Source organism: Myiozetetes cayanensis, unplaced genomic scaffold (assembly GCF_022539395.1).
Source record: "Myiozetetes cayanensis isolate MyiCay16 unplaced genomic scaffold, myiCay2020 scf7, whole genome shotgun sequence".
Classification (NCBI taxonomy): Eukaryota; Metazoa; Chordata; class Aves; order Passeriformes; family Tyrannidae; genus Myiozetetes; species Myiozetetes cayanensis.
This window is the reverse complement of record NW_026087964.1, coordinates 21264219-21277233: the sequence shown is the minus strand read 5'-3', so window position 1 is coordinate 21277233 and position 13015 is coordinate 21264219. Positions and strand designations below refer to the sequence as shown.

General features: G+C 35.3%; 1 protein-coding gene across 3 annotated transcripts in view; it reads left to right on the top strand.

Moving 5' to 3' along the window:
* Window positions 1-13015, top strand: part of ATP8A1 (ATPase phospholipid transporting 8A1) — a 118300-nt gene that overhangs the window by 93818 nt on the left and 11467 nt on the right. For all 3 annotated transcript variants that reach the window (XM_050337781.1, XM_050337783.1, XM_050337782.1), the window contains one exon: window positions 12573-12661. In XM_050337781.1, the coding sequence (XP_050193738.1) occupies window positions 12573-12661 (89 nt within the window). The remainder of the gene's footprint in view (window positions 1-12572; window positions 12662-13015) is intronic.

Genomic DNA, 13015 nt, shown 5'->3' with positions numbered 1-13015 from the left:
AAATATAATGGATTTTTACTCTTCTGAAAATGGAGGTCAGCTAACAAGCTGTGAGTATGTGGTTTAAAGAGGAAAAAATAGACAGGTAAGCTGCTTTGCAGTTCTTGGGTAAACTTTAATTTTCTGAAGAAAAGTCTTACCAAATCCAGAACACAGATTTACAGTGCTTATTTGTCTGAAGCACTTTTTAATAATGAGGTGGCACAAGAAGTTCCCTGGTTAAGGTTGTTTTTTCATCTTCAATTTCACAAATTTGCCAAGTATTTGAAACTGTAAAATGCCTCAAAAAATTTGAGGTGCCATAACATTTCCTGAGCTGCTTGTCATGCACACATTTCCTCTTGTGTTAATGAGCTGCTTGGAATGCATTATTGTACTGTATCTTTAACCTTTTGACGGTAATTACTGGTTTCTCTTTCATTTATTATCCCATTTGTTTAAACCTGCTCTGAATACTGCAAATTGGACTGAATCCATAGAAGGTGCTTATTTGCTGCCTATACTGATCTAATTGGAATTGCAATCACCAATTCTTAATACTATTCAGTTCCAGAAACATCTTAAGTTTAGTATTAATTTCCTAGACACTATTGTCTGCTTCTGGACATGACCAGTACCTCCTGAGCTGAGAAGTTCAGGTGTGCATTCTCAGAAACTGAGAATAACTGCTTGTTTCAGAAAGATATTCTTCTAATTTTTCTCCAAGTATATCAACTAAATCAAGCCTTACACCAGTAAAAGAGTGAGTGCCTTTAACTCCACCACCACTGTGATATAATTCAGCAATTTAAAAATTCATGCAGGATGTGGGAAATGTAGGTGTATTTCTCCCTTACTTGAAAGGTAATTAAGACCCACAAATTCAACCTCCTATATAGGCAATTATGGGAAAAAATAGTATATAGGCATTTCTACAACTACTACATTTTAATGGAAAGCACTTAAGTACTTGGATACCTAAGAAAAATAATTTGAAATTATACAATTTCTTGTTGTTTTTCCTGATCTGTTATAATTTCTTACCTATTTATGTATGTAGATTTTGTAAATTACCATGTTACCTCCCTGTCACAGTTTGTGGGGTCAGGTAGTTCCAGACCAACAGGTCCTTGCAACTGAGTTGTAGTTCTCCCCTGCCAAGCTTGGGTGGGGGGGGCTACCTGTCTTGCCCTGGGGACTAACCCCAGCCACACCCAAGCACCAGACAAGAGACAAGCAGCTGAAGCTGATCTCAGCTGGAGCTGATCTGCTTTATTTTACAAAATGGAAGGTTTTTATAGGGCAGATAAGGAAGGTTTGAGAATAGGGGAAAGGTATGCAAAACTTGGATAAGGTATTGGACAATTATCAGGGATTGACAGAGAAAAAGGGGGGATACATAGCTTTTCAGATAACTTTTAAGTACATAATTGGAATGGCCAGATGCCCTCCTGGGACACTGTCCAATCAGGAACTGTCTGCTTTCTCCTGTGGGAGAAAACTTACAACCTAACAGAATAAGAACATGAACATCAAATGGAGGTCTCAGTCTATCTGTCTGATGCAGAGACATTCATGGTGTCAGACGCTGATTCCTTCCACTGGTTAAACTCCTCTTCCTCCTCCAGCCCATCTCCAACACCTCCCCTACTCAAAATTGATTCTGTACATTATTCTAAATTAAAGTAATTGAAGCTATCATACCTCAGCATTTTTGTTCATATACATTGTATTTTGCAGAAGAAACAGAATGGGTTTGGAACTTGGTGGTTTTAGAGATTTTGTAAAAACTTTATGGTGTTTTAAGACAGCAGAACTTTCATGGTGATCAGCACACCATGCTTATTCTGTTTTACAGCAGGGCAGAAGGGCATGTTGTCCTTGGTATGACATAAGGATAGCTACTTCACTGTTGAAATAATGCTTTACTAACTACATGTTCAAACTCCAGTGCTATTGTGAGAAAAAAAAATGTTTTTGAGGGGACTGTAATTCGTATGAACTTGGGAGAAAAGTTCTTCATAAAGAGATGTAGCTGTCAACAAAAATAATGCTCTTGTGGGGTTTGAATTCAACTTTGTGTGAAAGTAGTCTGACTTAAGAATTATAAAATCATTTTTTTTGGTGATAAAATTTATCTGTACTTGAAATGGGTAGTATTTTTAGTGTGTTTGCTTATGCATGTATGTGTATATAGTAGCTTTCAATGTGTGTATGTGCATGCAGTTGTTTGAAGGGGAGTGTTGTTGGCTGAGGTCGGCTTTGTTTTCTTTCTAAGAATACAGTTAGATGTCTGTAACATCAGAATAAGATCTCCTAAATGTATCATAGAGCATAAAAGCTTTTGTTAAAAGCTCTGGTCTAGCTTTTTTTGCTGCACTTTGTGTGGCTAAAAGTCCTGTTGATGCATACTGCAGCACAGATTGGAAGCAGGATTTCTGTGTGCTCTCCTGGAACCCCCCTTACTGACTGGGTGGCCTCTGACAGGGCAGAATTTATTGAGTTTCTCTGAAGCAAGTCCAGGCCTTCTGTAAATATTCAAACTAAAAGATTCACAAATTTAACTGTGGAAAAGTTTGTGGTGTGATAGAAACAAATCCATATAGGCAACTGTGCATATACTGCTTGTCTAATTTCTTCAAGTAGGTGAGTCGGACTTGAAAAATTCATGCAACTACATTTGGCCAAATTTAAATGAATGTGTCAAAAGTTGACTTCTGCTTCTTAGCTTTTAGTCCATTTTCTCTTGGTCTGATCTGATAAATTATCCTGGAGGGCATTTTCATGGGGTTTTTCTTCCCCAAATGTGTTCATTAAAAATGCCCTCTTTTAATAAACCTTAGATTTATAAGAAGATAGATAGAGAGATAGATAGGCATATAGTTATATAACTGTAGAAAGTCCTTAGAAAGTTTAAATGTATTCCCTTTCAGTTCCTTTGAGCTGGTAACAACAATTTCATCTTAGTAGTTTTATAGTCTTTCCAGTCAGTATTCTTGGCACAATACTCATCCAACCATTCAGTCCCAGTTAGATGATATGTCTTCTAGAAACATCTTTTTCATGGCTTCTTTGAGATAGAAAAAAACCAATGAAACACTCTTATAAGGATTCAGTCTAAATTCTTCATATTAATGTCATGAAAATAATAAGATTCTTGCTGCTTATTCCTGGTTCAGTTCCAAGAAAATAAAATTCTAATGCTATTGAAGGGGAGAGAAAAAGCAAATGGAGGTGATGGAAACCTCATTCACTGGATGCAGAGGAAAGTTTTCATCTAAATATTTTAAACCCTTTTAAAATTTTTTATCCATTCTTATAAAATACTAATTCAGCTCAGATAAATGTGGTTAAATGGAGAACACTACAATGTCCCAAGAAAAAAATAGTTGTAATAGAAGAAAAGTCAGTTCATGCTGCAAAAACATTGTTATGTTTGAGCACTGAAGTTAGCAGCCCAAAGTTAAAGCATAAGAATTGTTGGTTTGGGTTCACCTTTTAATATCAAAGCATCAGCCAATCACTTACTGAACAAAGAAGTATGTCACATATTTTTGCAAGTTTTTCTGACTTTTTACACTAATTTTGTTTCCATCATTTTGTGCATCGTTCCAGTTATACGGAAGGTCATTAAAGTTGGCTTTTACATATGTGTTGATGTATGTTAGTAGTACAGAAGGAAAGATTGTAGAATGCTGTGCTCTAAAAGAAAATACAGTGAAATGAAAAATTATGACATTTTCTTTCCATTGTCTAGGCCACTACCCCCCCTTTCCCTGTTCCTAATAGTATAAGTGTATTTTTCTTTCTCTCTCTTTTGCTCTGAATTTTCCCAAAACAAAAACAAACAAGGATCCTCTTGATCCAAAATGCCTTGTTGATCTGGACTGCTGAGGCAGTTTTGGCTTCATGACCTTTGTTTTCTGGTCGTTCAAGGTTGCTAGTTACACACTGGACCAAGTCATCCAGCTGTACAATACTATTTCTCACAGTGTGGGAACTAGATGGTTCTCCATGGTACAGTAATCCTAAATCCTATAAATAGTGGTAACTAGGTTGCCAAATACGTAGCGCATCAGAAGAGCTGAAGGTTGGCTTCTGACTCATGTAAGTGAGGTGTCCTGGCACAAGTGTTCCCCTGATTCAAATAACTGGTAGTTCTATAGTTGATTATCTGTTAGAGATTGATAATCTGACTTATAGCAGCTGAAACATGTTTCTGTATTAAAATTCTGAAACCAATTACATCTTGTCAACCTTAAAGCAGTATCTATTCCAGTTGTGGGGGTTTTGTCTAAAAAAAAAAAAAAAGTTGTCCCAGGTGAAGAAAACTTCATTCATTTTCCCTGATTGATGATGTTCAGATGAAAACTGTCAGTTCACCATTGTCTTTCAGCAGACACAGTTTAGAAGGAAGAATGGATGAAAACTATGAGAGAAGCAACTGCTTTACGAAGCAGAAGAAAATGGAAAAATAGGCTGTAAAATTGAAGAAGGTTATGTGATAAAAGGGGGATAACCTAAGAAATTATGTAGTATCGGTGGCTAGATCAAGTGCTGTAGCAGATCAACTTTGAGTCTGAAACAAGACCTAAATATTTTATCATTAATTAGGCTGAACTGATTATTTACTTTCATATTTTGTTTGAACTTTAGACTCATGCATTTAAAAATTACTCTTCTAGAGTTTATTTGAAGAATTAGGAACTATCTTCTAGTTTATATCCTAAAAGACCTAGGAATTCAAAAAGATTGATCCTAAAAGACTAGGAATTCAAGTTTTACCTACTTATAGTAAAGTGTTAAAATACCTTTTCTACAAGGAGGATTTTGGTAGTAGTAGCAAAACGTTATGTCTCTTGGGGGGAACAGGGCTGCATAGTGTATGAGAAAGAAATACAGGAAATGTTTCAAAAGTTTTCATTGATTTTATAATAACTTTTCAGCCTCTGTAACACAGTCTTTATTACATTACAATCTGCATTACATCTGCAGTAATGTTTATTCACTCATTTGTTGTCCATCTAGTGTGCTTGTACTGTGTAGTATGGAAGCATGTGAACAACCATCTTTACAGCTTATTTTTTTAATATTTTATCTCTAAAGATTGTGTTTTTAAATACAGATGCAGAAGAAAGAAAGGGGAAAAAAACCCAATATTCTTTGCAGGTGTTTTGTGGTTAGATTTAACACCATATGTTTTGACCCCTTAAATTAAAAAGATGCATTTAATTTCAAAAAATGAGTCACTACAGACTAGAAGAACATTTTCGTTGCAGACTTGAATAAATCAACTGCATGGATCTTTATCTCTACTACATTGATAAATTAAGTTGATGCTTTTATGTATAACATTAACAAATAGATAACTGAAATATGCTTTCAGTATTTTAAAACAATTTATAGTATTTTCTCAGTTTTAACCAGATGTAGTTTGAATAAATTTCTAAAAGTAAATGCCAAGTCTCCTCATATTTGATGAGTTATTTGCTTTGTAAATTTTTGTAAATTTTTTTGTAAATTTTTTCTTTGAAACTCTTCAATGCACAGAAAACTGTTCTATGATGGTGAACAAAATGCATTTTTCCATCTGTGATTCAGTGAATTATGAGAAGTTTCCTTTTGTCCATGTTTTGTCATATTGTGCATTATGCATGCACAAATAAATGATGCTGTGATTAAATTGTTGTGGTTTTATATCTGTGTGGTCCTTTAGTCCTTTTGCAATAATTGCGTTAACTAATGAAGTTTCTGTAACTCACATTATCTAATAAGAACAGCATCCATTCGTGTGTCAGCAGGATTTAAAGCTGCTAGAACCTTTCATTAATGCTTCTATTTTTGCAGTTAAAAGGGCTACTTTTCCTTTTAATGCCACTTATAAAACCAGCAGATTGATTTTTTAAATTATAAATGTTACAGTTATCTCATTTCCTGAAAAAATATGGTTGTTGTCTGAGTTGAAAATGTGTAATTGAGGAGGGGTGAAAAACAAACCAACTGTTTCACATTAGTAAAGCCCCTTGTTACTGTTATGTGTTCTGAATTGTTAGGCTTCTTTTTATAAACCTATCTGATTAATAAGTTGCTTAGAATTATAATACTGACTTGAATAAGAAGTATGACATTGAGATTAAAAGCAAAAGTTCAGTATCTGCAACTTTTTAATTTATTGTGGTACTGTAAATAATGCACTGTAAAGTCCTCCAGAGCACCATATGTTTCTGCTCTGTCTGACCCAGGGGATCTATAAAACTACTGACGGAAATTGAAGTTAAGGAACAAGCATGTATTTTACAGAATTTTAGATCATTTTATTCAGGTTTGCAGAATCCTTGTGAAAAACAATAATATTCTTTGTTGGATGATTTAGCTGCACCATGTAGGAAAGATGTATTAGAATATACTATATTAACAATATTAGTTTCTTAAATATTGCTTCTCTCTGTATTATGCCAAGTATCCTGCTTATATGAAATTGTGCTTATTAAAATACTAGGTGTGCATCCTTTAATCCCTTTACTGCATTTTCTTTTACACAAAAACGCAAAAAAAACTTCTTTAAAAATTTAGTTGTTCAGATACTTCAGTCTCTAATGAACAGGTCTTCTCTAGTAAGATGTTTGTCTAAAGTCTGATCCAAAAGGGGGAATTTATTCTAGTCTAATGGAGAGCAAAGCCAGTGTTCAGGCTAGTATACAATCATAGAACGGTTGAGGCTGGAACAGATCTCTGAAGGTCATCTAGTCAAATACTCCCAACACTACACCAAGTTGGCCAGGACCATGTCCAGACAGCTATTGAATAATGCCAAGGATGGAGATTCTACCAACATTTCTGGACAGCCTGTGTCACTGTTAAGTCACCCTCGAAGTAAGGAAGTTTTTCTTGATGTTCAGGTATGTGTTTCAGTTTGTGCACATTGCCTGTTGTGCTGTGACAGGGCATCCCTGGAAATAGCCTGGTTGTGTCTTCCTTGCACCCTGCGTTCAGGAATCTATCTCCATTGATAAGGCCCCCCGAGCCTTCTCTAGGCTATAGTCCCAACTATCTCAGGCTATCTGTTGTATGAGAGATGCTCCAGGCCCTTCATCATCTTCGTGGCCCTTCACTGGACTGTCTCCAGCATGTCCATGTTTCTTGTACTGAGGAGCCCAGAACTGGACTCTTCTCTAGGTGTCCTGTCAGTACTGAATAGAAGGGAGCTGCCTTGATGTCTGCTGGCAGTACTTTGTGTATTGAAGCCAAAGATACCATGCACCTTCTTACAAGTGCTCATTGCTGGCTCATATGCAACTTGGTGTCCATCAGGACCAAGTCCTTTTCTGCTAAGCTGCTTTCCAGCTGGGTGACCCCCAGCATATACTGGGGGTCTGGACTTCTTCCTTCCCATATGCAGGACTTTGCATTTCTCCTTGTTCAACTACATTGAGCCCATTTCTCCAGCCTGTTTAGGTTTCTCTTAATGGCAGCAATGCATCTGGTGCACCCTCTAGTGCATCTGCCACTCCTCCCGCCTTTGTGTATCATTAGCAAACTTCCTGAGGGTGCACTTTACCTCATCCAGATCTTTAATGAAGGTGTTAAATGGAAGTGGACCCAGTACTGACCCCTGGGATACACTTTAAATTACTGGCCTCCAGCTGGACTGACACTGATCACCACCCTCTGGCCATTCAGCTTGTTTTCAATGTACCTCACTGTCTGTTCATACATCAACAGCTTCTCTACGAGGATCTTACAGCTTTTATGCCCTGGTGTGTTGTCCCACCAGCTGTAAAAGGTGCTGTTAATGGATGCTTGTCTCTTCCATTTTTAAAAACAGATGAGTGTTATTTTAATAACTTTTGCAGAATACAGCATAATAAATAAATAAATAAATTTAAATGCTTGTATTTTTAAGAAAATTGCTATGGTGCTGTACCTCAATGTTAGCTGAATTCTTTCCATCAGCCTAGTATTGCCAATCACCTTTATGAACAAAAGTTATGGGGTGGGGGTTTTTGGTTTAAAATGTGAATCAAATTGAGTACAAATCCCTGGTGTAGTTATGCATACAACTATACCTAAATGATATTCAACTGCCATCTTTCTCCATATAAGCCTTCTCTTATGGTGAGGAATGGCTTCTGTTCCTTACAAATTCTGGTGAAATTCAGTGTTTTCTGTACTCCTTCCTGTTACACCTATTACAGTGCAGACAACAACCATCATGGTAACAAACTCTGTAGAACCACCAGAACTCACCTTCTCACTGAGGCTTTACATCTCCTTTGCCAGATACTCTTTCTTGTCATCTTTGAATCAACTCAGATGGCTTTGTTTCCCTGTGAGTCTTTTCCTTTGAGGCAAAAAAGAACAACCTAGCTTTTTCATTAGAAAGCTAATGTTCTCTGATTACAAGCATGATTAAAAGCGTGATAAATATCAACTTGCCAGCACTTTCTAGCTTATCTAATTTCACATCCAGATGGCTGATTCTCTCTAGTTTTCTAAAGGTTATTTTTCATATCTGTTAGTTCAAGCTGTAGCGCAACCTTGTTAGCCAAACTTCTGCCAATGGAACCTTCTTCCATTCCTAATTCTAAGGGAAGCTTTTCTGTTTGTGTGTCATTCTCCTCTCCAGCTTTTTTAGGAAATTTCAATTTATCCATCAGTTAAATACTAAAACCTTCATCCTAAATGAATGTTATCCAAAAGACAGATTTAAATTTCTCTCGACTTTGCAACTTTTAGGGTAATGCCTTCTGCTGAAACGGTGATTGAACAGAGAATTGTATCATCTGCTGTTCCACTTTGTATAGAGTAATCATAATTTACTGGATCGGGAGAGGCAATGTGCTGGCTTTTGCTCAGCCTGACTTGATTAAGGTCCTCTCTAGGAAAAGACGTGTATTCCAGTGAATACTTGGAATATTAAAATATTAATGAAAAAAAGTAGCTGAACTAAGGACATATCTGTAGAAGAGAGACCTTAGTCTAGAAGTACTTTAAGCTTTAGGATTTATAGTACATGTCTGTGTTTGTGAGCTTTTATGTATGTTTCTCTGCTATTTACTACATCATTTATTATTTCTGTTTATATAATTAAGACTATCATCTAATCATCATTCTGTGGGATACAGTCCACTCTCATACCCGCCTGCAGTGTGGAAACTGGGAATCCTGCAATGGACTATTTATATCCACAGAGGAAGAAAATGAGAGGAGATAGATAGGGAAAAAGCAAAGGCATATTACTTACTCTGTCCTTAGTCATTTTTCTTGTTCATAGGAGATTTTTTAAAGTAAGAATATATAGATTCTGCCTGCAAATATCTGCAGTTATTTGCTTCCTCACTACCCGGTACTGCCTTTGCTTCAGTACCTCTTACATACCAGTGAGACTTTGTATTTGCAGAAAATGGAGAGATTCCCTTTTTAATATACCTAATAACCAGAGTTCCTAATAGGGAGGAACTTAATTCTTTGGGATTCTGAGGAACATAGTTCTTAATTAATAGGAACTAAGAGATGTTTTTTAACCTCTAAATAGCAAAGACTAGAGGCAATACAAGATCTCACTTGTAGGAACTTCACTGCACTGAAAGTTAATGCAGATCTGGTTTAATATTACAACAATAAGTACTTTGGCATATATGAAGGCAAACACATGAAGATAATTAAAACTAATGAAGTTGTTTCTGTAGGTTGAGAAGGGAAACTTTTTTTGGTTTGATGGTGTTGAGGAGGTATTATTTTAATAGCTCTGTAGTTTATAGGAAGAAAATATGTACCTAGATGATACCTGAAATAGATAAACTGAAAAGGGTAAGCTTTTCTGCAGCAACAATTTTACCAGTTTCATCTTTCTCTCCTTATTTTTAGAAGGCTTTAAAAAATCTGAGCTAGCAGTTTTGGCAGATCATTTCATAATGAAGAAAAAGGGAATGTTTTCTGTTCCTTCTGACATGTAATTTCCTAATAGTACATCTTCATCAGTGCATTAAAAATGTTCTGCAGCCAGGATTTCTAATCTGCCTTTAAGCCTCAAAAAGGAGTATTTCTCAGCACTTTTTCCTTTTTTAAAAAATAAAAGCTTATATAAAAATCTATATGTTGCACTTAATAAACAATGTTAATTTATTTTAGAACGTGATAATATTCAGTATGAGCTACACACGGAACAAATTATTTATTCCCCCAGCAGGATTTGTAAGTCCTACAATAAATTTGGCTTCCCAGCTCTCATTTTGGATTACTTCTGAATTCCCCTGGGAGCCACTTTTGTGGCAGATTCCATTTGGTTTCACAAGGCCTAAAGGGGGAAGACTTGGCATAGACCACAAATCTCTCACATTAGGAACAATTTGTAAACCACAAACAGAGGCAGCCAGAGTCCGTCCCCAGAACAGGCTGCTCCTGTTAGTGCCATTGTCTGAAAAGGATTGGTTTGCCATTTCCCAGATGACCTGCCTATGTGTAGAGAGATGTGAAAAGTTAGAGACAAAAATGTTTTCTACAGAGTGAGGGGGGAGCTTTCTTGTACAGAAAGGAAGGAAATACCTCTGTGGGATTTTATTTTTTCCCCTCTTCGTCCAAAAAATACAAAGAGGCCCTCTGTCTTTAATGCGAATGTCGGCTTTAAATCTTTTAGGTTTGGATTAACTCTGTAAAGGAAAAAAAATCTGACAGGCTTTCAAATATGACGCAGAAAAACTTTTTTTTTTACCTCAATTCATGTTGTTCATTTGTAAAGCCAAAGGCTGGATGGACTGAATAGTAGGCGCCAGTTGTTCCTTCATTCATAGTTAGCATTACAATGGTCAGAATTAACATCCTAAGACCTACATTATCACTTTTGCTGTTTCACCAGCAAACATTTAATACCAGGTGGCTAAACACAAGGACTACTCCTTGCTATGTTCTTATAAATTAAAAAACGTTATTATTAATAGGAAGTAAGAGTTGTAATTACTTCAATTTTATTTATATGCTTTTTTTCTTGTTTTTAAGGAAGCTGTCTGATTGCGACTTAATTATAAAATATCTTGCAAAATATATTTGTGATAGACATTTCCTGTTAGCTTCTGTTTTAGAAAATGAGTATTTCATCAAGTATGTCAAAGTCATGTTTTGCTTCTAAAGTGACTAATGCTAATACATTTTCTGCACTAGTATATTTTCTCCACTTCCTGATACAATTTTTTTCTCCATTGAAAATGTGAGCTGACAGCTGTTGGCAGAAATAATTACTAGAATCTCAAGGCAATATCTATGCCCTTTTAACATAGCCATGAAAAGTTTACCAAATTTTAATGCTTTCCAAAGAATCAGTGTCATTAGGAATTTGAATTCAAAAACAAGGTAAATAGAACTTTTTACTTATATGTTAAATAGAGTTTTTTTCTGAAAATAATTCACTTCTGTTTTCATGTATCTACATATCAAGTATAATTCGAAAATATTCACATATGCATGCTAAGAAATTAGACTTCAGCTACTGCAAGCTACCTGCATTTGTCTGCCAATTAAAACTAGTAGAATTTCAGCTTTTATATTTTAGTTCCATACTGAGGCTTAACCTTTGAAAGAAATTAACCTCCAACTAATAAAACAAAAGATTTTAAAGAATATTGTTGCGTAGCATTGTTACTTTCAATCCCTGTACACTCTAATTACATTATAAAGTTATTTTTAATACTGACTGCAAAACAAATTTCCAGTAACATGCTTCGTTAAGTATTTATCATAATCCTTGCATCCATACCATTATTGATGTAGGCACTTGAGCGTGAGTTACAAGCGTAAATACTTTTTTGCCTTTGATGCCTATACATTGCGATGTTTGGTTTAGCTTTTTAGTGTGTTCTAGTTTTTAGTATGGCTACAGACTAAGTTATGAACAGAAGAAATTCCTATGTATTATATAGAGAAGTGTATAAAAAAAATACACAGCTAAAAAGAATTACTTGGTTTTCAAAATTTCACCGTGTATTAATGTGTTAGATCTTCATTTAACGATATGCTGCATACTCTCATAATTACATAAAGAGCTGTTTTCTTATTTCTCATTTTTAAGGAATCTGTTAAGCAGGAGTCTGTGGCAGTGTGGTACAGTGAGTTCTGTGGGAGATAACTTTAGTCCAAGTTATATCGCAGAATGATTGTAACAGTGTTCAGTATCCATATGAAGGGTCAGGAACAGTTACATCCTGTCAGGGTCAATTGCAAATAGGAAATTGTGCTCATAATGTGTTGACAAAGTTTGAAGGGGGTAGATTTTTGATAAATCTGATTTTAATGGAATTGCCCATAATCAGTATAGTGGTATAGAGCAGCATTGTGGTGGGGTAGCTTCCCCCACACAAAGAGCTAAGCAGTGCATCTTTCTACCAACTTATTAACATGAATTAGTTCTTACTATCTACTGGATTTCTGGTGCGACTCAGGGGATTTTAGGAAGGAGTTCAAGTTTTATTTCATATTAGACAGACTAGAACAGTTCATTTAAATTTGCTTTTGGTGGCCTCAACTAAGTAAGTAATATTTCTAAGATTTTTTTCCTAGTTCTTGTCATGACATCATCACATTTTGTGCATTTTTCCCTTCAGGCAGCGATGATGTTCAGCTCTGGAGTGTTTTGGATGGGACTTCTGTGTATTCCTATGACAGCTTTACTTCTTGATATAGTATACAAAGTGTGAGTACAGAAATGCTGAGGTTTACGGAAGAAAGTAGTGACCTTTAAATGTGTTCTAATTACTAATATAATAAAAAGAAATTAAGATCAATTCCTGTGATTATATAACATTATTTTTCACTTTTTTTGTTTTTTTTAAAACTTTATTACAAGTGTTATTACTATTTTAAATATTTCTATAATTGTATTTTCTTATTATTAAATATTTTTTGTTTCTAATTTGCAAGAACAGCTAATAAAATACATTCTTTATATTTTTTTATATTTCTTTCTGTAAAGCTTAGTTTTAAGTCTGGGAAAATGGATTTATAAATTGAATATTTATGTAAGTGTTAAAACTATCTGTTCTGCTTT